Source organism: Vitis riparia, chromosome 18, assembly GCF_004353265.1.
Source record: "Vitis riparia cultivar Riparia Gloire de Montpellier isolate 1030 chromosome 18, EGFV_Vit.rip_1.0, whole genome shotgun sequence".
Classification (NCBI taxonomy): domain Eukaryota; kingdom Viridiplantae; phylum Streptophyta; class Magnoliopsida; order Vitales; family Vitaceae; genus Vitis; species Vitis riparia.
The window spans coordinates 37483328-37506427 of NC_048448.1; the positions used below are offsets into that span (position 1 = coordinate 37483328).

The window sequence follows — 23100 nt, forward strand, 5'->3', positions numbered from 1 at the left end:
CAGATATATATAGATATAAAGATAACAAATGTAATTTAATAAATATTATAATAAATATTTTTATTGGTATGAGTATTTGTTTGATTTGATTTAGATCAATTGTATTTAAATAAATTTATACTATTCATGGAATCAATATAGAGATTTTTCTCTCCACCTTATTTTAAATCTCTTAATGTCACTTTTAGTACTACAAAGCAACCAAATATATATATATATATATAAGAAAAAAGAAAAAAGAAAAACATCATAATCAACTTATTGATCATTTCTTTATCCGATCACTAAAAGTTATCCGATCAATCCAATAAATTTTGAGACAGCAATTGGAGTGTTATAATTCAATATTCCAATTTCCAAGTAAAGCCTTCACTGGATGGGTATATTCAAATTATCAATAATGATGGGTAGCTTTATGTTAAGTTGGGATAAGGAAATAAAAATGGTTCCATCTATTTTAATAAATTTAGATACAAAAGAAAAAGTATGAAGACATGTTTGATAATATTTTTAAAAAATAATTTTAAAATAACATTTTTAAATTATTTTTTAAAATTAAATTTTACCTGAAAATTCAAATATAGAAAATATTTTTCTCATCTTATTCTTTAAGAATATTTTGTGCTCCTTGTCTACAATACAAAAGTTTCTCAAATATTAGTCTTCATATTTTCAAATTTTTACTAGAATATTCTATCAAAAAACATACGAAAATATGTCAATTTATTCCTAAAAAAAAAAATATTTTTTTCAAAATAAAGCCTCAAAAAAATATATATATTTAAAATATATTCTTAAAAAAAAATTTAGTCAAAAACTTTTAAAATGTGTTTTTCAAATTTAAAACTATTTTCAAATAAAGTTTTCAAGAACTTAAATTTCTTCTCTTTTTTTTTCTAATTTCTATATAAATTATATATATGTATGTGTGTGTGTGAATAACAAGATGTAACATGATATGTTAGAAATTATCCTTTGACTTATTTTATTTCTTATTCAACTAAATAGAAGGTAAGTAATAAGATATATTATTCAACTTTGTATTATTTTATGATTTATTCATTATTTTAATTCATTTTCTTCAAAAATTTTAAATTCTTTATATTAATCATTTTGAAAAATATAAAACTTTCATTAAGAAAGTAAAATTATAGTTTGAAAAAAAAAAGAATTAAAAAAAATGATATTAATATGTGTATTATTTAATATCTACAAAATATTTTTATATATTTAACAATATAATTAATATTTTTATTTATAAATTTCAAATCTTTTAACTATGAATATTATTAATAAAAAAAATACTTACTAAATGATAGGATTTAGAACAAATGATTTTCAAATAATTCTTTTAAATAAATATTAAATATTAAAGCAAAATATGTTTTTTCATTTCATTTTTTAATTCTTATACAAATCAAACATAAGCTTGTACAACATATTCATTAGATATATCCTAAATCCTAAGATAAGCATATTATCATATCTTGCCAACCTAAATTTATTATGATTCCCAAAGAGAGCTATAAAAAAATAAACCAAGAAAATCCCATATGGATTAGGGCCTTCAAAAACAAGATGGGAAAATACCAAGAAAAAACAATCAATTCAACAACTAATTAAAAACACAAGTTCATGCAACCTTGACTTGGTTGAATGGACTTGCATGCATGCATGCCACCAAATCAAGCAAACTTAAAGCAATATCCCACCATCATATTGATTATCAATTTAGAGTAAGAATCAAGTTTTGGATACCATACATTAATTAAATTCATAACACTAAACACAATGCAATGCATTAAAAGACGTGAGAATCATTCATTTCTATTATTTATAGTTGATAAAATCTCTGTTATTTCAACATTCAAACCCTTCAATTTGACACTAAAGCACTGCCCCAAAGGGATCTCCAGTGATGATGGGTAGGATTATTCATGGCTTTTTATCTAATCAACCCATTTTTTTAAGAGCAAATATTGGTGGGTTTGACTAGGGTTTATAAGAAAGTGTGCTGTTTCATGGTGTACTGTGTGGGATTCTTGGAACGGTGTCTGGGTTTTGAGTAGCGGGAAATCAACAAATTTTTTTTTATTTAAAAAAAAAGGTAAAGTATTTGATTTGTATTATTATTTTATCCAATTAATTCAACAAGTATGAGTTGTTTATATGCCATTACTTCATCTTAATTGACGGATATTTTGTTTTTTATGTTTTATAATATGTTTTAGAAAAACATGGGTCGGACTTTTTTATTTACGTACCCACATGCGAGTTATAATAAATAAATAAATAAAATTTTAATATTTAAAAAATTGAAATTTAACTATAAATAAAAAAAATAAGTGGATGTTTGATAAACAAACTTAATAACTTAAATCACTTAATAATTTAATTTAAATAATTAAATAAATTAAGTATGTTTACTAAAATAACTTGATTGTGTTACTTAAACTCAAAAAATACTTTAAGGAATAAATATAAATAGATAACTTATTTTTAAGACTATATTTTTATTTTACTTTTCAACCCTACTTTACCTTAACTATTTCCATAATAGATCTTCTTTTATATTTTAAGACTTCCACTATTATTTATTTTTTTTATTCTAATTATAATTTATGAAGATAAATATGTTAATTTAACGATTTAAAATAAAATTTAAATTAATTTTATCAAATAATTGTAATACTTAAAGTGATAATTAAGTAATAAATTTTAAGTCAATAACTTAAGTATAATTTAATTAAAACTAATATAATTCATTAACTAATAAGTGTTAAGTTTTATCAAATTCTCTCTAAGTTTCCAAATTTTTTATCTTCATTCCCCCATAATAAATAAATAATACCAAAACCGAGTTCTCCATGATATAATATTTTTTCAATTTTTTGAAATATTATATTAAAAAAATTTTAGAAATTCATGTTATATGTATTAAATATATAAAATACCCATCCCCTAGTTAAGAAGCCAATTATTACGGCATGTATGGCCCAAAATTGGATAAATTAGTAAGAATGGAAGAAAGGATACAAAAGAGGATCAAGTCCCAATTCCATGCGCCGAAAAAAATCCAAGGCTCGATGACAAAAGTAAAGAAAAATGTAATGTGTGTCACACACCCTTAGACATAATCATTAAAAAATTTACATTAATCCTAATTTATAATAAAGTTTGTGGAATGGGATACTAAAAGATTGGTTTTTTGTTGACCTACTTTACCTTAATTAATGGGTATGAGATTAGCTCTAAATGGGTTTTTTTTTTTTTTTTTTTTTAATCTTTTTTGTTCTTTTGGGCCCAAAATTTCTTTGATTTATTATTGTTAAATGCAATAGCAAAAATAAAATAATTTTACATATTTTTCAAAATTTTACTAACATATTTAGATTCTTAAACATAATTTTGTTTCTAAAACACAACTAAAACTATTTTTGAGAATTTCGGAAGCGGTCTTAAAAATGTTATTAAACAAATCCTATATTTCTCGGTTTTATTTATTTACATTTCAAAATATTAAATCTTTAAAAATAAAGAAAATATGGTTGTTTCTTAATAAAAATATTTAAAAATAATAATTTTTTAATATAAATTTATAGTACAGTTTACAATGTTTATCTTCAAATGTTTCTTAGAAGTGATTTTTTTCAAATCTAAATTTTTTTAAAAAATATTTTTAAAATAAAAAGCGTTTTCAAAATCCCTCGTAATCCTAAAAAAGTCTTGAAAATAAAAATTCATTCTCACTTTTCTTATAAAGTTAGGTACCAATATAATCAAATTCAACCCATCATCCCCACCGTTTAGAATTCCTGTCAAATCAACACCTAACTTTCAAGAAAAATAGCCAACCCCTCCATTACCCCACTTCAAAAAAAATCAAAAAAAATAAAAATAAAATTCAAAAATAAAAATGTCTTAGTCCTAAAGCATCGGAAGAAAGTGGATAAGAGGAAATCCCAAGAAAGAGAATCAAATGAAAGCAACATACCCCTAAAAAGCAACCAATTATTCATCCCCACACTCTTCACTCTCCATTCTTCTCTCCTCACCGATTTCGTAGCGCTATCCATGGCCCTCTTTTCCCGCCATTCTCGCTTTCCCCAAATTTATTTCTTTGAAAATTTTTAAAATAATAATGATAGTTATAAAGTAGCCGTTACAATAGCGGTTTTTTCGGTTAGTGTTTGTAACCCTAACCGAAAAGGACCAAAATTTATGCCATTCTTTTTACCCATTAACCACCAATTTTGATGGGTTGGTCGGGCATAAGCCTGGCATGTTAAGTGCCATTTCATTATGGTTGATTTTGTGATGTTGTGTGTTGCTGGTGTATGGTGGTAATGGTGGTGCCGCATCTGGCACCGTTTGATGGTGATCGAATGCTGTGGAGTGGTTGAAATTTTAAAAAATACGTTGTTAATATTTTTCCACGAGTTTAGGTCTAAGAGCAATAGTTGACGGTGGAAGAACTCGACTGAGTTGACTCGGTGAAGTGTGAATGAATGGGTCAAATGTTATCGATGATTAAGGCTATTTTGTTGGAATTGATTCTAGATGAGAATGTAAGGCCCCTCTTTAAATTGAGTCATTTATGAGTTTTAATATTTACGTGAAGTAAAAATTTAATATTTTCTCTTATTAGTCATACATACTATTTTCAAGTCGTGTTTGTGTTTGGTATACAAAAGTGAGAATTAGGAATAAAAATTTTTTTTTCCGGCATATTTATATAACTTAAATGATGATAGGAATAAAATAAAAAATTATTTTATTTCATTGGTGAAATTTCAATTCATCTCGATTAAAAGGTATTTTGATTCCTTATTACAAATTATTTTTAAAAATGCCTTTTAAAAATTAAAATTTTAAAGATTTTTTTAAATAAGTTGTTTTAAAAATAAATTTTTATTTTGATTTTATAAAAACCCACAAATTCTAAATTCAATTTATATAATGTAAACTAAAATTAATTCATGTTTTATTAAAAATAACAATAATTTTTAATAACAAATAAATTAAAAATAAATAGGTTCTAATAAAATATGAATATTAATAATATAATAAAATCATAAAATATATATTTTTATAAATATTATAAAAATATAGATATTAGTATTAATTGATTTATTTTAAATAAATAAATAATAATAATTTAAAAATTATTAAACTTATTAATAAATTTAATACAAAATCTTAATTAATTTGAATTTCATTTTGTCCAATGAAAAAAATGGAAGAATAGTTACCTATTTTATTTTATTTTTAAAAATTATTTTTAAATAACAACAACCAAAATAGTGGTATAAATTTTTAAAAACAATTTTGTTTTAAAATCACATGCTAGGTTTTCATTACTTAGCTTAAAAAGAAAACTCTCAAGGATTTTTTTTAAATGAAAATAAAAAAATTATTTCAAATTGTGAGCTTTTTAAAATAAAAATAAAAATTCAAAAATTATTTTAAACTATATATACAAATATTATTAACAATTTTTTTTTTCATTTTCATTCTTTTTTTTTTATTTAATATTAAAATGGAAATAAATTATCATTTTAACTTACATTCCTATGTGCATCAAACGAGAATTGAAATTACCAAAGTCATTTAAATTCAAAAGGGAATAAGAATGAAAACATAAATATTCATTCTCATTTCATTTCTCATTCCAACAGATAAGGACATGCAATAGGTCAAAAGGTGACCTTAAATTGTCAAAAGATATTAGAATAGGCTACAAACAAACCAACCAATCACTGAGTCAACTCAGGAGTTAGGTCCATATCCAACGACTCAACCATATGCAAATTTGCATGGACTCCCTTTCTTTCCTTTTTTTTTTTTTTTTTTTTCATAATTCGAAACCTAAAATGGAAGACAACATGTCTAAAAACCCGAAGTCCAAACCCCATATTCAAAACCCAATAACTTATCAACAATAAACTAAAGCAAAGCCTTGAAAGGAAAGCCTAATTTTGCGGTAGTGATTGGGGACACACCCCCTTCTATATAAGGGCATGTCCATTGTGGAATCTAAGTCATAGGCTAATACCCATTTGCCCTAAAAGTTCACATTTGTATCAACTTATCATGGCAATGAGAAAGGGAGCTTCTTCTCCATGCCTCTTGTTTTTGTTCTTCTTCACTTTGGTGTTCTTGGGGTGCCCTTCCCTAGGGCACCCTAACTACAAAGATGCCCTAGCAAAGTCCATATTGTTCTTTCAGGGGCAAAGGTCTGGGAGGCTCCCCACCGGCCAACAGATGAGTTGGAGGTCCAACTCTGGCCTCTCTGATGGCTCTCTTGCCCATGTACGTTTCTTTGTCCTTCCCCCCTCCCCCCTCTCGCATTTGATCTCTACAACTACAATTTCTTTCATCATTTCTTTAATATTTTATTTTATTTTTTACGAATAAATTATTAAATATTTTTCCCATTAAGTGTTGTAACTGTTCTTTCTCTCTAATTTCAAATCAAACGATTGTTGATTTTGTTCTTAACGATGGACGTTTTGTTTGAATTTTTTGAGGTCAAGGTTGGGGTCAAAAGATTTCTAGAGAAAATAAAAAGGGAAAAGTGGAACTTGGATTTCACATTATCCCATATGCATATAGATCAGGGGTTTCCACCATTTCAGCGGATATTTGTTGCCTGACTAATAGCCCTCTTTAAATGATTGTTTTAGTCTACCATCACCCAAATGGTAATTATCAAATGCTAAATTCCCCTTCCTTCCCTCCCATTTTCTTGGGAACCAAACATGGCATTTAAGTCTCATTTTGCTGCACTTATACCCAACTTAAACCTTGGATTTTGGTTTTAATACTCTCTCCAATCTCATCAAACTTTTCATGACAGGTTGATTTAACCGGTGGCTACTACGATGCGGGTGACAATGTGAAGTTCAACTTTCCCATGGCCTTCGCCACCACCATGCTGTCATGGGGCACCCTAGAATACGGCAAGCGGATGGGGCCCCAGCTACAAAACTCGCGGGCCGCCATCCGCTGGGCCACGGACTACCTCATCAAGTGTGCAACGACTACCCCCAACACTCTCTATGTCGGGGTTGGGGATCCCACTGCCGACCACAAGTGCTGGGAGCGGCCGGAGGACATGGACACGGTCCGAACAGTGTACTCGGTGTCGCCTAGGAACCCGGGCTCGGATGTGGCGGGAGAGACTGCAGCTGCATTGGCAGCTGCGTCCATGGTTTTCCGGAAAGTTGATCCTAAGTATTCAAGGTTGCTCTTGGCCACTGCAAAGAAGGTGATGCAGTTTGCAATGCAGTATAGAGGGGCTTATAGTGACTCTCTTGGGTCAGCTGTCTGCCCATTCTACTGTTCGTATTCTGGGTATAAGGTAAGTTCTCATATTCAGGGTAGTTCTCCATTGGGCCCATCTGGTTTAAACTGGGCTTGGCCTCGTTGTAATTTCAAACAGGCCTTGGTGCACCCTGGACTACGCTCCCAATCCAATAGTAATACTTGTTTTCTTTTCTAGGTCATCTACCATTACTCTATCCATGAAAATCAATCTTAACCTTCAAAACTTACTTTCAAAAATTCAAGGAAGTTAATTAATTTATTTATTTTATATGAAAAAAGTGGTCATGTGCTAAAATGGGCTGCTTTTGCAATCACGAATATGGGCTAGAAAGAGTTGGGCCAATCAAATACTTTTTACAAATTTGCAGGGCGGCCCAACCCAATGAATCGGCAGCCACATTTATTTATATATAATATAATTTATATATATTCATAAAGGCGAATTGAATAGAATAATTTCCAATTTTGTTTCGATAGGATGAGCTACTATGGGGAGCGGCATGGCTATGGAGGGCAACAAACGATGCTTCATACCTCAATTTCTTACAGTCCCTGGGAGCCAACGATGCCAGTGACATCTTCAGCTGGGACAACAAACTGGCCGGCGCCCGAGTCCTGCTATCACGGGTATAAAATAAATACATAAATAATTACTAAAAAAAATTATAATTAGAAAAATGTTGAGGAAAATAATGAAGATAAAAATCAACTTTGTCTTGCAGAGAGCTTTAATTGGTAATGATAAGCGTGTTGAGTCATTCAAGCAACAAGCTGAGGACTTCATGTGTAGAATCCTCCCTAATTCTCCTTCTTCAAGTACCAGTTACACACAAGGTATATATAATAATTGCGCAGTTTGTCCATATTTTTATAGAGAGCAGTTTGGAAATTGTTATTATAAATAATTTTTTGTTAAAGATGCAAAAGAGTCTTATAATTTTAAAAAACTTTAGGCTATAAATAATTTTTTGAATTATGATAGTTTTTTTTTATATAAAAAAAATTGACATTTCTTTTTTTGTAAAAGTTTATGAAAAAATGGAAATATAAAGAATATAAGTGGAAAAAAAATCGTAAATATTAAAAAGTTGAATTTTTGATAGCTCTTTTTTTTTTTTCTCCAACTTGAATATAAGAAATAGGTTTAGATGAAGATGTTTGTTTTTTAATTTTTTTTTGTTGAAAACAATTTACTTTCAAACTTTAAATTATTATTATTATTTTACTTTTTCCCGACTTATTATAAAATTTTGATCTAATATAAAAATACAGAATATTTAACTTTTTCTAAATAGAAAAAGTAACACAAGTTTTTTTTTTAATGCTTAATAAAAATAAAATATTACAAAAACAAATAACCAATTAAGTACTATTTAATTTTAAATTCTATTTAAAATTAAATAAAAAAATAAAGATCACCTCAATAAAATTTCTTTAAAAAAAAAAAAAAGTTAAAATTAACTTTATTTTCCATAAAATGTAGTTTTAGAATACAAACAGCTAAAAAATTAAAAAAAAAAATATTGAAACAAAATTAACTTCTACTTCTAGTTCTCCTATTGCTCAGTATCACAAGTTAGTGTTTAAATTTATATTTGTATATTTTTTGTGGAAAACATTGGTGATGGTTTTGGCGTGGGAAAAATGCAGGAGGGCTGATGTTCAAGCTGGCTGAGAGTAATTTACAGTACGTGACATCAATAACATTCTTGCTCAGCACATATGCCAAGTATATGACAGCCTCAAAGCACACCTTTAATTGTGGGAGCGTCAGGGTCAGCTCTACTACCTTGAGGAACCTTGCAAAGCAACAGGCATGTTCTTTTTCTCTATCATGAATATCATTGCAATGAGAATTTTTTTTAGCTGTATATATTTGCTTCCTTGTACTAACCCTGCAAAAATTTTCAGGTGGACTACATTTTAGGGGAGAATCCATTGAAGATGTCTTATATGGTAGGGTTTGGGGCAAACTTCCCAAAGAGAATTCACCACAGAGGCGCCTCCATTCCCTCCAAGGCCAGTCATCCTGAGGCCATAGGTTGCGACAGTGGCTTCCAGTCTTTCTTCTACACGTCAAACCCTAACCCTAACATCCTCACCGGAGCCATTGTCGGAGGCCCGAACCAGAACGATGGCTTCCCTGATGAACGGACTGATTACAGCCACTCGGAGCCTGCTACATATATCAATGCTGCCATTGTAGGGCCTCTAGCATACTTGGCTGGGAGCTACTCTAGTTGATGACATGCCTAGAAATATTAGCTACTCAATTGTAACATACAGTCTGATTTCATCCTAGAAAATGAGTTGTGCAACACAAAAGATTTGGTGGAATAAAAGAAATATCAATGCTATTTCTCCTGAAAATTCTCTTTCATAAGAGTGTAACACAATCAAATTTCCAACGGTAAAACAATTGAAGTTAGAGAAGGGGATTTCCTGCTATCCAAACATACTTAATTATCCTTTTCTGGTAGTTTCTGTGATTCAAATGGAACCTCATGATGAATCTCAAAAAGGAAGAGGGACAATGGTTTTCAAGTAGGGAAGACTTGCAAAAACACAAGGGCTCTCATAGTGACCCTATGAGTCAAAAGGAAAAAATTGTTTGAGCAGAAAAATTTTAAGTGGAATCTTATACTATCAAAATAATAAGCATTGCAAAATATGCCAAGACCTGCATATGATAAATAGGAAGAAGGTGCATATGATAAATAAGGAGATGTTATTTTTGAATTGTCTGTCTTTTTATGTTAAAATGTGCTTTTTTTCTCCTTTGGGTCTGTTGGTTGTATCGAAAAGGTGCTTTTTAATGCTACCTAAGAACACTCATCATTTTGCACCTAAATGCCATGTACTAAGTCCTATTTTCTTTGCAACTTAATTCTATTTCTTTTGTAGTTAAAATTCCTTTACTTTCATTCAATAATTAAAATTAAAGGATTTGGTTAAAATTTAATATTTTTTACATACTTCTATTCACTTTTAAGTTAAATTATATTTAAATCATTGACTTAAAATTTATTACTTAATTTTATTTTAGTTCCAAATCTTTTTTTATAAAGTTAACTTAATTTTTTACTTTGACTTAAAATTTATTACATAATTTTATTTTAGTTCCAAGTCTTTTTTTTATTTATAAAATTAACTTAAATTTTTTTCTAAATTATTAAAATAACATATTTACTCTCATTAATTTTAACTAATATTCATCCTATTTTTAAATCATTGACTTATAATTTATCACTTAATTTTTATTTTGACTTAAAATTTATTATTTAATTTTATTTTAGTTACAAATTTTTTTTTATAAAGTTAACTTAAAATTTTTTTTCTAAATTATTAAATTAACATATTTACTCTCATTAATTTTAAAATTTGTCCTATTTTTAAGTCATTGACTTATAATTTATTACTTAATTTTCACTTTAATTTCATGTTTTTTTTATAAAATTAACTTAAAATATTTTTTAAATCATTAAATTAACATATTTACTCTTATTAATTTTAACTAATATTTATCTATGCTAATTTTAATTAATATTTATCATCAAACGTTGAACATCAATGTTAAAAATATTATAGATAAAAAAAATGTTATAGAGTTATGAATGTTCAAAAAAAAACTTTCACTAAATATAGATAAGTAACATAAAAAAATATTTAAAATTAAGAATAGGTTATTTATTTTTACTTTATCACCTTAATTCACTTTAAACTTTAAATTATAATATTAAATTAATTTATCAAATATCCTTAACATACTTAATAACTTAAATTAAATCATTAAGTTATATTGAGTCATCAAATCCATTTACCAAACCCCGTTATAGTCGTACACTTGAAGAATCCAAATTTTGAGTGCTCATTGTACATATTTGATACCAAAACATTTCCTTGTTTTTTTATTTTTCTTGGGTTTTTCTTTTCTTTTCTTTAGTTTTTAGGTTTTCGTGTTGGAAGTAGAAGGATCATCTTATGCTACTGATTTTTCAGTACCCAAACTGACATAAACGGGGTTACATTGGGATCGCCGAACATAATTAAAAAAAGGAGCTGATAGTTTATTAATTTAGTATTAAACATCGGAGTCTCTCTAGACATGTGGTAACCTTATTCAATCAACTTACCAATATGGTATCAAAAGAGATAATTCAATATCATAGAATGGTAGGAGCTTGAAAGATCAAGAAAGAAGCCTAAAACAGTAAGAATTGCACCCAAAAAAAAAGGGACCTTACCAAGATAATTCAACTAATATTGGATTTTCCAACGTTGAAGGATAAGAAAACATGGCCTAAATTTGTAGAACTGTAGCACAAGCCTAAAAAGAGGCCAACCCAACACCCAGAAGGCCAGAAACAAGTTCTACACACTTTAAATTCCAGTAGCTAGGTTGAAGAAAACAGAGGAAAATAGAGATTGTTCTGCCATATGGATAGAACAGAGAAATACAGAGGCTTGAAAACCCATTCTTGAATCAAACAACAAGCAAATTCTTTTCTGCATCTTTAACTTAGAATTGCCAAACTACCAATTTCTGGGCACAAATAAAGCAAAGATAGCTTCGATCCAAACTCAAAGCCTAGAATTCCAATATGCAACAGTCAGTTTTTCAAACATGCTTCTACCAAGTAATTGGTTCTTTTGCGCAGTGACTTTATTGAATGGAATTGGCTCAATTCAAATAAGGCTAGTTTATAAATAATCACCATGAGTTTAGGACCCTTGAAGAAGATATCTATGTTGTTCCAAATTTTCCCAGACCAAGACCCTAAACTGAGCCTTCTCGTCCCTTCTAGTTATCATTTTTCAGTATCTCTATGATTCTTCTCATGCAATGTAGATCATTAATTCCACTACCATTCATCCCAAGTCATCTATTTAGCATAACATAGTTTATATAACATAATTATTATTCATACTTAAACTCAACATCAAGTTGAGATAGCAGTTCAACTATTGGGATAGTCAGTAGACTGAAGTGACTAGGACAATATTTGTGCCATATAAAATATTGCCTGGATCAGACAGAACCGAGGAGGAACAATGGTTGTAGTGGCAAGAGTTAATATATGGCAACAAAATGATTTGTTAGGAAGTCGAATAAGATTCAGACAGAGAAAAGGGGAAAAATGGAAGAATACCTATATAGTTTCATCTTGAAATTATAGAAATAATAGATTTAGACAATCAATTTGGGAATTAAGTACTCAAAATCAACTTGATATATGACCTGATAAGTGAGCCTAATGCAAACCAAAGCCATATATGACCAGGATGGCCCATCAACTTGAAATCATGTGTCCATTCAAATACCCAACCTGAGCATCTTGTTCCTGGGATTAGAGTAGATCCAACATTCAAAACGATATACACTCTTAATTAGATAGTTCAGTGACAAGAATTCTTTAAGTTTCGACCCTGTTTGGTAACTGTTTTTGAAAACACGTTGATGTTCCCAAGATTAAAAAAAAAAACATAAAACATATTTGACAATCAAAAAATAGATAATAGTTTTTTTGTTATTAAAAATAAAAAATATAGCGTTTTCAAACATCTTTTAGTTGTTTTCAATTATTTTTCACTTGTTTTCTAAAGATTGTTTTAAAAAATAATTATACAAATATAAAAAATGATTAAAAATAAAGCCCTATAAATAAAAAATTATTTTTAAAACATATTTAAAAGCATTTAAAATAGGTTAAGGACAACTCAAGTTTAGAAACAGATTTTTGTTCTACATAAAATTACAGACTTTTCAGACTTTTGTTTTACATAATATTAGAGAATAGCTTTTAAAAATTGTTCTAAAAAAATATTCTTTAGAACTGTTTTGTAAAATACTTCCCAAACTAAGCCTTCATTTCCCCTGTTTGGTTTGTCAATAGGGAGAGATGAAGCCCTACCGAGTGGTTAGTAGAGAACTTCTAGTCATGCACCAGTTCTAGCGTAAGTTTGTGCTATTTTGTGGACGATTGTCAAGCTTGGAAAGTTTCACAAAACATTGCTTAAGAGCAATAACTAAAATGTCACTAAAAGTCAGCAACCCCGACATAACAATACTTAAAAAATATCCTTCAACCAAAATTTTCAAATCTTTTTAAATTTATTGGGATTGTTTCCCACTTACTAGGATATTCCGGTGCATTGTTCCACTTAATGTAACTTGCACTTGTTACATAAAAGTGACTATATAATATATATATATATACAATAAGTATACTTAAATCTTTAACATTTTTGTAAAAAATTAATTAAGTATAATAAATTAATTAAATTTAATTATCTTATTTTCAAATTCCTTTTAATTTATTATTAAAAATATAGAAATCAAAAGTCTTGTATAGTAATTAACAAATGAAATTATAAACATTTTTAAAAATGAAAAATAATTATACATATATCAATCTCCAATACAAAGTTTATCCATTTCCATCTCATCGATATTTTCTTCAAAATTTCAGCCGATAATTTCCCAATATATCTCGATATATCCATAAAATTCAAGATATATCTATCAAAACTGATATTCTTATCCTTGCCTAAGAGCAGAGTTCTACATGAGCTAGAATGTGTAGGGTTTTTCTTGACACAACCACTCATAAAATGGATAGATCCATACTATCAGAGCTAAAATTGAACTTAATATAAAAGCATTTAAGATATAGAAAACTTCAAATACTTTGAATGAGTAAAATATGAAAAACCACTTCAAAAGTCTAACCATGATAGCATAGTACAATAACAAAACCAGAACACCTAATTAGCATGATTAAATACATAAGAAAACTAAATGGTTGCATTTAAGATATAGAAAGTTTCAAATACTTTGAGTGAGTAAAATAAGAAAAACCACTTCAAAAGTCTAACCATGATAAGCATAGTACAATAACAAAACCAGAACACCTAATTAGCATGATTAACTACATAAGAAAACTAAATGGCTGGTCATCTTTCACTAACCTTATAGATTACACAACAGGTATGTTACTTAAATCGCTCTAATAATATAAAAAACTACCATTCTAGGGCATAGAAGAGAGTTCCTCCCTAATCAATTTGCGATAAATTAGTAAGAGGGATAAGTTATTGGGTTACTCGAATCATGGTATCTTGACCTAGTGCGGCTAATGCTATCCAATGTTGCCCCAAAAACTCTTCGACTGTAGTCATAACTGTGGCCATCGAGTTGTGAACTATACCTATTAGGTTGGTGTAATGTATCAGAGGATGCTGGCACTGACAAAAATAGAAGGAAGTTCAGCATGTAAGTAAAAAGATCCAACATTGTGAGTGTTTCTACAGTAAAAGGATGAGGGTGACATACAAAATAAAAAATTAAAGAAGGATACATCACCTTGTGCATAATTTACTGGGTGAGCTGCTAATCTGCAAGGCGTTCTTAACCCCATGGAGTGTTGAGAATTTTCCATATTGTTAAATGGTACAGGATGAGGTTTTGGTTCAAGGGACGAATTTGATGTGGGAGTGATTGCTGCTGACGAGGGCTTATCTTGCCCAGAAATCTGTTTTGAAGAGTTCATTTGTCATTATCTAGAGCCCCATGTAGGAGATTATTGGGCCAGCGCTCTAAAAGTTTTGGCTCCCAACATTCGTAAGCTAAGAAATCTTATAGAAAATAATGCAAAATAACACTAACCCTCCATCACTTACCATATATTTACCATGTGTTAAAAATAAATAAATAAACAAAAGAACCTAATCCTACATAAAAATTAAGCCAAATGACAGAATCTAGGTAACCATTTCTAGCAAACAAGGCATTTACCAAAAAGCAATTAGACTAGGGACTATAGCTAGGAAGTAGAAGCAACAGATCATGAGGTCTCACCGCAAATTTCAGTGTTCGATTGTACAGTGTCACAAGGCCAGAGAATAGCTTGACAGCATAATCTGCAACTTCCTCGGTCTCATATTCAGCAAAGGCAAAACCTTTGGGCCGGTCAGTTTCTTTGTCACGAGGAATGTACAAGTCCACCACCCGCCCTGCCTGAATCAGAATATCATACAAAACCCTGTCGCTTACCCTCTCATCCAAATTACCTATGTAAAATAGAAATTAAAACCAAATTAAAACAAGATATCCTTTTGTTATGATGAAACAGCATATTAATATGGACTATTAAAATAGCTTGAACATAAAGACATAAATAACATTATGCAAAGAAAAGACAGACTATGCAACAGCAAGTATCAAGCAGTTCAGCAGACAAAAGCTGTAGGAGGATTGAAAAGATTGTAAAAAGTAGAAAACATTCAGCAGTAAAATTATTAGAAAAGGAATTTATGACCGTGCAAGTCCATGCATTTAGAAAGAAACACCTAATGTTTGTGCATGTTCATGCATGCACATGTAACGATAAAGGCCGAATCAACAGTCCCCACAGTGGTGGGAAACTGAATTTGACTATAAAATTGCAAATTATTATTCATTTCTCAGAAACATATGACCCTTTTATATAATATATACATACATATATATATATATACACAAATACATTCATTTCATTGGACACATGTTACAATAAGAAACCTAATGAACATTTATGTTTAGTTTGCAAGTATATGAGAGAGGGATGATGATGAAAAGAAGTAATAAAAATAATCAGTTAGTAACAATGTAAAAAAATCTTTCAACCATAGCAAAAAAGAAAGGAAGAAGAAGAATACGAAACTAATAGCTTGACTTTAGAAACCATAACACTCTTGCACAGCGTATAATCCAATATTATCAAGTGTCTAGGGTGTGACACTTTAGCATTTCCAGTGGTGGAGCCACCTTGAGTCTAGAGGGCAAGTGCCTCCCATGAAAATTTCAGGAAGAGAAAAGAAAATTGCATTTGTAGAGATTTGAACCCACTTTCACTCAATTCAAATCCATGGTTTCCATTAGGCTACATTAAGAAAATCTGTAACTTTGTCCCTCCTGAAATAAATTTTGCAATATTGTACTGTCCCCAACCAAACCCACCACCACAAAAAAAAAAAAAAAAAAAAACAAAACAAAAACAAAAACAAAAACAAAACAAAAGGCTCCACCATTGACATTTATATCCAAACACATTCAACCAACAAATAAATAATTACATGTTCTTCTCATAATGCTATTCACAAATCAACTCACCACAACTTGATCATGTCATTATTTTATATACCTTTTCTCATACTATGTTATACTGACAGTGCAAATCCGTTTCAAACCCCAACATCCCCCCACCCTAATTTTTTGATAGGAAAATAAGAGTATTATTAAATAACCCAATCAACAAAGGGGGCACCCCTAGCACATAGGAACTATCTTAACCCTCCCATCACAAATCTGTTGCTTTTGAATGATGGAATTCAAACTTTTCAAGGCATCCACTTGTTATCCCCACATTCAGCACTTAATGTAAGAATCTGACCAAGCCTATTGCCATTGATTATTTCCTTAGAATTATAGTGTTAAAACTGTAATCATTTCTAAGTTTTTCTATGTTCCCCTCATCGTTTCCATTCCTACCAAAAACCTTATGTTCATCTTCCAAATAAAGTGTGTGCACATCCCCATGTCAACAGTTCTGCCCACCATATGCACAAAAAACTTCATGCAACAAAGTCCACTCCATAAGCACCATAGCTGGAGAGATCCAATCCTGATCCCAACACTAATCAAACAAGGCTTAATGTGAGCTCCGCATATTTTGACACAAAACTTTCCAGATATTCCCGAGCTATATCAGAAATGAGTCTCCCCAACCACTGCAACACATATGTAATTCCAAAGAAACACTATGCAAGTTGCAACAAGTTTTATGGAAAGTACCTCCTAAGATGCATATACATCACCTAATGGATGACCCACATCAGCACCAATATGCAAGGATATACAAATGAAAAAAATGAAATAATGAAAGGATAAAAACTGAAAACAACACGCAAATAATTTCTCCATTCACCACCAATCTTTGAAACCTTTTTAGAAAATATTGAGTGTAGTGTGCGAAATCATGCACATCCAAGATCTCCATATTTACCACTGATGCAAAAATTATATATAATGGAAATCAAATGAAAAAGTAAAAAGTTATGACTATATTATATGAGACCCTAACTGTTCCACGAACAAGGAGCAAAACAACCAAATCAACAAAATTTTCTCCATCAGATCAGTGCGTTTCCATGGAAACACTTGCCTGGAAAAATTCTTTTCTCCAAAAATTAAGCTTCTCATTTGACCAAAAAATCAAAAGTAGTAGAAATATGGACCACAATGAATATTTGTACACAAACATAAAAAATCTAACATAAGACAGCTTTAGACACTTTCCCAGGGAAAAAAATCTTTCTGGTAAAAATGAATTTCCGGTATAGTGTGAAATCTCTCACAAGTTCTCTCCATACAACAACCTCAAGTAAAATTACACGTTAAATCAAAATGTTCTCCGAACTGCAGATAAAATCACGAATTCTGAAATTATAATAAAGCAAAAAAAAAAAAATGGAAAATTAAGAACTATAAATTAGACTCAACAATTATGACTGATTTGTATAAAACACAATCAATCTCCACCACAAAAATAGCCAAACAGCCAAATCAATTCAACTTTCTTCAGGGGCACTTTTGTTTTCAGGAATGAATTAGCGGAAGATTATCGAGACAAAATGCTTGCGTCGATCCACAGATAAAATCATCTGATCTGATACAAATTGAATAATTTTTTTGTTTTGTTTAAATATACAAATGCGGTATATACGATCTAGAGTAATATATATAAAAAAGAAAAAAAGGAATTTCTCGGAAAGTAAAGAAAGGGTAACAAATAGAGATGAAACCATAATTCTCTCCACCATAAAACAGCAAAATAACGAAATAAACCAACTTCTCTCCAAGAATCCTATTGTTCCAACGGAAACAATTCCTAGAAAATAACATTCTCGGAAAATCAAGTTTCCTCATAAAACTTCCCCACCAAACATCCATCAAGTCAGATTGCACCCTGAATCAAAATCTTCTCCGTCGAGTGCCAAGTCTAAAATCAATTTCTAGAACGGGAAAAAGAATTTATCGAAACTTACCAATGTAAACAGAGCAACCAGATTTTGCAGACATGATATCTCTGGGAGATGAATCGAAACCCTAAAAGAAGAGTAAAAGTCGTGAGCCGAACCGCACAGGATCCAGTCCCCACCAGTGGATATTGGGATCAGACTTTGAATGGACCTTCTATATAAAGAGATTTGATCCGATCACCGCCTTCGAGTTCTTATTTCATTACAACTCTGTATTGGCGGTTGAATCTGGCCAATCATAAAAATCCACGTCGTCAAGTAGGTGAGATATTTTTAATAGAGAAAAAATATTAAAAATTTGATAATAATATTCGTAAAAGGAAATAAAAAAGTTTAAAATTTATGTAGAATAATTGAACTAAAAAGCTGAAAATACTTACTATTTCGAAAAAATAATCTCCATTATTGTAAAATAAAAAATAGTTAAAAAATGACATTTAACTTATATTCAAACATTTAGTTAGAATACAGGTAATTAGATAATTGTTAGAGTTTTTAATTATGCTTATTTTATACTTAATTTCTAAGATAATGTTACAATTTTTTATCGATGTTGTATATTGTATCATTAAATTGATAGATTTTTTTTAATTAAAACATTTATTCTTTTTTTTAACTCATTTTATTAATTTTTAAAATCTTTATTTGAGAAACAGTATTTATACGAATGCTAATTACATCATGATTGTGTTTTTTGATTTGGTTCTTCTCATGATTTGAAATTATAATTTCATTAAAGGGGTGTTTGGTACGTGAGAGTAAGAAATGAGAATGAATATTTTGTTTCTATTTTTTTGTAAATAAAAATGAATTAAATGATTCTATTTCTAGTGTTTGGATTAACCTGAAATTCAAAATTGGAATAATTATTCATTTTCAATCTAATATTTGGTAAAAATAGGAATGAGAATGAAAAAAAAAAATTAAATTAACAATAATACCCATGTGGATAATTTAAAATAATTTTTTATTTTCATTTAAAAAAAATAAATTTGAGAGTTTTTTTTTTACTAATCAATAAGATTAAAAAACAAAAAGTCTTATTATAGGATGAAGAGATATCGAGGTTTGATAAATGAAATTTAAGAGTAAAATAATAATTTTAGATTATTTTATATATTTTTTTATCGATGAAAGAATAATAATTTCACCTATTTGCGATAAATTGAAATCTTACTTATTTTACTCATATATGTATATTATGATAACTCTATCAATTCACACTACATTTCTCATTTAATTTGATTTCCATTCAACAAAAAGCTATCCAAAATTTTTAAATTTTAATTTATTTTGTGTGATAAATTGGATTGAAAAAATTGTAACAAATTAAAGATTAAAAAAGAAAAAAAAAAAGAAAAAACTGACTTTTCTACTGACATAAAATAAACAAAAATTAAAATAAAATTATCTTACTCAAAAATGATTTAAGGTTCATAGGACTTAAATTGAGAAAAAGAAGAAAAAAATAAAGTCTTAAGACATTTTTTTATTTAAAAGCTTGCGTAGGTCTTGCAACAAATATTACTTTCCCTGAATTCTGAAGCCATCAAAACCAAATTAAAACAAGATACCCTTTTGTTATGATGAAACAGCATATTAATGTTACTGATTACACCTTAAATCAAAATGTTCTCCGAACTGCAGATAAAATCACGAATTCTGAAATTAAGAACTATAAAACACAATCAATCTCCACCACAAAAATAGCGAAACAACCAAATCAATTCAACTTTCTTCAGGGCCACTTTTGTTTTCGGAAAGTAAAGAAGGGGTAACAAATAGGGGAAGAGACAACAAAAACTACTATCATGAGTAATTGATTAAAAAAAACCATAGTTTTCTCCACCATAAAACAGCAAAATAACCCAATCAACCAACTTCTCTCCAAGAATCCCCTCTTGTTCCAACGGAAACAATTCCTAGAAAATAACATTCTCGGAAAATCGAGTTTCCTATAAAACTTCCCCACCAAACATCCATCAACTCAAATTCCACCCGGAATCAAAATCTTCTCCGTCGAGTGCCAGTCTAAAATCAATTTCTAGAACGGGAAAAATAATTTATCGAAACTTACCAATGTAAACAGAGCAACCAGATTTTGCGGACATGATATCTCTGGGAGATGAATCGAAACCCTAAAAGAAGAGTAAAAGTCGTGAGCCGAACCGCACAGGATCCAGTCCCCACCAGTGGATATTGGGATCAGACTTTGAATGGACCTTCTATATTCATAAGGTGATGTTGGGGTTATTCGGGGATGTTTTTTCTGGTTTCTTCCGAGGCTTCAGCACGACCGGCGTCTCCCTGAATTCTGAAGCCATCAATCTTCTCCACCACATTCGCCTTCTCTGCTCTCGCGGCCACCTCCAAGAAGCTCTCAAACTCTTCTACTCCATCACCCCACCACCTCCACTCGTGCATTCCCACCACACCTACGCCGCTCTCTTCCAGGCGTGCGCCCGCCGCAGTTCTCTCTCCCTAGGCCAAGCTCTCCACCGCCACATGCTTTTACACAACCCCAACTCTGATTTCAACCTCTTTTTGACCAATCATGTTGTCAACATGTATGCAAAATGTGGGTCATTGGATTATGCCCACCAAATGTTTGATGAAATGCCGGAGACGAATATTGTTTCCTGGACTGCTCTCGTTTCTGGGTATGCCCAGCATGGTCGGTCTGATGAGTGTTTTACTGTCTTTAGGGGCATGTTGATTTGGCACCGGCCAACGGAGTTTGCGTTTGCCAGCGTGATTAGCGCTTGTGGTGGGGACGACAATTGTGGACGGCAGGTACACGCGCTTGCGTTGAAGACTTCTTTTGATTCTTGTGTTTATGTCGGGAATGCTCTTATTATGATGTATTGCAAGAGTTGTGGTGGCGCGGATGAGGCTTGGAATGTGTATGAGGCGATGGGGTTTCGCAATTTGGTTTCTTGGAATTCTATGATTGCAGGGTTTCAGGTCTGTGGATGTGGAAATCGAGCACTTGAGCTCTTCTCACAGATGCACATTGGTGGAATTCGGTTTGATCGTGCCACACTGGTCAGCATTTTTCCTTGCTTGTGTGGAATGGGTGATGGTCTTGAATGTTGTTTTCAATTGCAGTGTCTTACTATAAAAACTGGGTTTATCTCAAAAATTGAAGTGGCCACTGCCTTGGTCAAGGCTTATTCTAGTCTAGGAGGAGAGGTTAGTGATTGTTATAGGATCTTCTTGGAATTGGATGGCCGTCAAGATGTTGTTTCTTGGACTGGGATTATAGCAGCGTTTGCAGAACAGGACCCAAAAGAAGCACTCCTCCTCTTTCGGCAGTTTCTTCGAGAGTGTTTGGCTCCAGATCGTCATATGTTCTCCATTGTCTTAAAAGCTTGTGCTGGTCTTGCAACTGAGCGGCATGCATTGACTGTCCAGTCACATGTTCTAAAAGTTGGATTTGAGGATGACACTGTACTTGCAAATGCCTTGATTCATGCCTGTGCTAGGTGTGGCTCCGTTGCATTGTCAAAGCAAGCTTTTGACAAAATGGGATCCCGTGATATAGTTTCTTGGAATTCAATGTTGAAGGCATATGCTATGCATGGGCAAGGTAAGGAGGCATTGCAGCTCTTTTCACAAATGGATGCTCAACCTGATGGCGCCACCTTTGTTGCTCTCCTCTCAGCTTGTAGTCATGCTGGAATGGTGGAAGATGGAGCTAAAATATTTGAGACAATGTCTAACAATCATGGTATTGTTCCTCAACTTGATCATTACGCCTGCATGGTTGATATTCTTGGTCGAGCTGGTCAAATTTCTGAGGCAAAGGAGCTTATAGACAAAATGCCAATGGAGCCTGATTCAGTGGTCTGGAGTGCTTTGCTTGGAAGTTGTAGGAAACATGGTGAAACCAAGTTGGCCAAGTTAGCTGCAGTGAAACTAAAGGAGTTGGATCCCAATAATTCATTAGGATACGTATTGATGTCAAACATATTTTGTACAGATGGTCGTTTTAATGAAGCAAGATTAATAAGAAGGGAGATGGAAGGGAAGACAGTGAGAAAGGAACCAGGTTTGAGTTGGATTGAGGTTGGAAATCAGGTACATGAGTTTGCCTCTGGAGGCCAACAACATCCAGAAAAGGAGGCCATATGTGCCAGGCTTGAAGAGCTAGTTAGGCGATTGAAGGATTTGGGTTACATGCCTCAAATAAGTTTGGCCTTGCATGACATAGAAGATGAACATAAAGAGGAGCAACTGTATTACCACAGTGAGAAGCTGGCTTTGGTTTTTGCTTTGATGAATGTAGGTAGTATGTGTTGCAATGGGAACACTATAAAGATTATGAAGAATATCCGAATTTGTGTAGATTGTCATAACTTTATGAAGCTGGCATCAGAACTTGTTGACATGGAGATTGTTGTGAGAGATTCAAACCGTTTTCACCATTTTAAAGCGAAGGTGTGCTCTTGCAATGATTATTGGTGACAAACCACTATTACTAAACATAGTGGAGATCATCAAGATGAATCTGTCCATTGCTTTGAAATGATTTGCAGTTAATATTAACTTTCTAAGAATTTTCTTTATGGTAGCAACTAGAGGTGTCCATTGGGTCGGGCCGCCCATTTTGGTCCGTGGCCCGGCACGCCATAAGATCGGGTTGGGCCGGCATGGCCCAACACTATAGCAGGCTGGGCCAACACGACCCAA

The 23100-nt window shown here is 31.2% G+C and overlaps 3 protein-coding genes across 4 annotated transcripts; 2 read left to right on the forward strand and 1 right to left on the reverse strand.

The window, feature by feature from the left end:
• The first annotated feature begins 6098 nt into the window (after positions 1 to 6098).
• Positions 6099 to 9699, forward strand: LOC117907020 (endoglucanase 3-like). Its single transcript, XM_034820344.1, has 6 exons — positions 6099 to 6312; positions 6860 to 7363; positions 7807 to 7956; positions 8052 to 8163; positions 8980 to 9143; positions 9241 to 9699. Exons 1-6 carry the CDS (start codon positions 6100 to 6102, stop codon positions 9571 to 9573), a joined length of 1476 nt encoding a protein of 491 aa, XP_034676235.1. The 5' UTR covers position 6099; the 3' UTR covers positions 9574 to 9699.
• Positions 9700 to 14169: 4470 nt separating this feature from the next.
• LOC117907021 (RNA-binding protein 7-like) lies at positions 14170 to 20524 on the reverse strand. Of its 2 annotated transcripts, none has more exons than XM_034820346.1 (4): positions 20486 to 20524; positions 15188 to 15399; positions 14693 to 14861; positions 14170 to 14574 (listed from the first exon to the last, which is right to left on the reverse strand). In XM_034820346.1, the coding sequence occupies exons 1-4, from the start codon at positions 20517 to 20519 to the stop codon at positions 14405 to 14407; spliced, it is 585 nt and encodes a 194-aa protein (XP_034676237.1). In that variant the 5' UTR covers positions 20520 to 20524; the 3' UTR covers positions 14170 to 14404. The 2 variants fall into 2 exon arrangements, with proteins under 2 accessions (XP_034676237.1, XP_034676236.1); XM_034820345.1 differs by lacking the exon at positions 20486 to 20524 and adding an exon at positions 18415 to 18559.
• Positions 20525 to 20631: 107 nt separating this feature from the next.
• Positions 20632 to 22890, forward strand: LOC117907019 (pentatricopeptide repeat-containing protein At1g71420-like). The gene has a single exon (XM_034820343.1). It carries the CDS (start codon positions 20650 to 20652, stop codon positions 22873 to 22875), a length of 2226 nt encoding a protein of 741 aa, XP_034676234.1. The 5' UTR covers positions 20632 to 20649; the 3' UTR covers positions 22876 to 22890.
• The last annotated feature ends 210 nt before the right edge of the window (positions 22891 to 23100 follow it).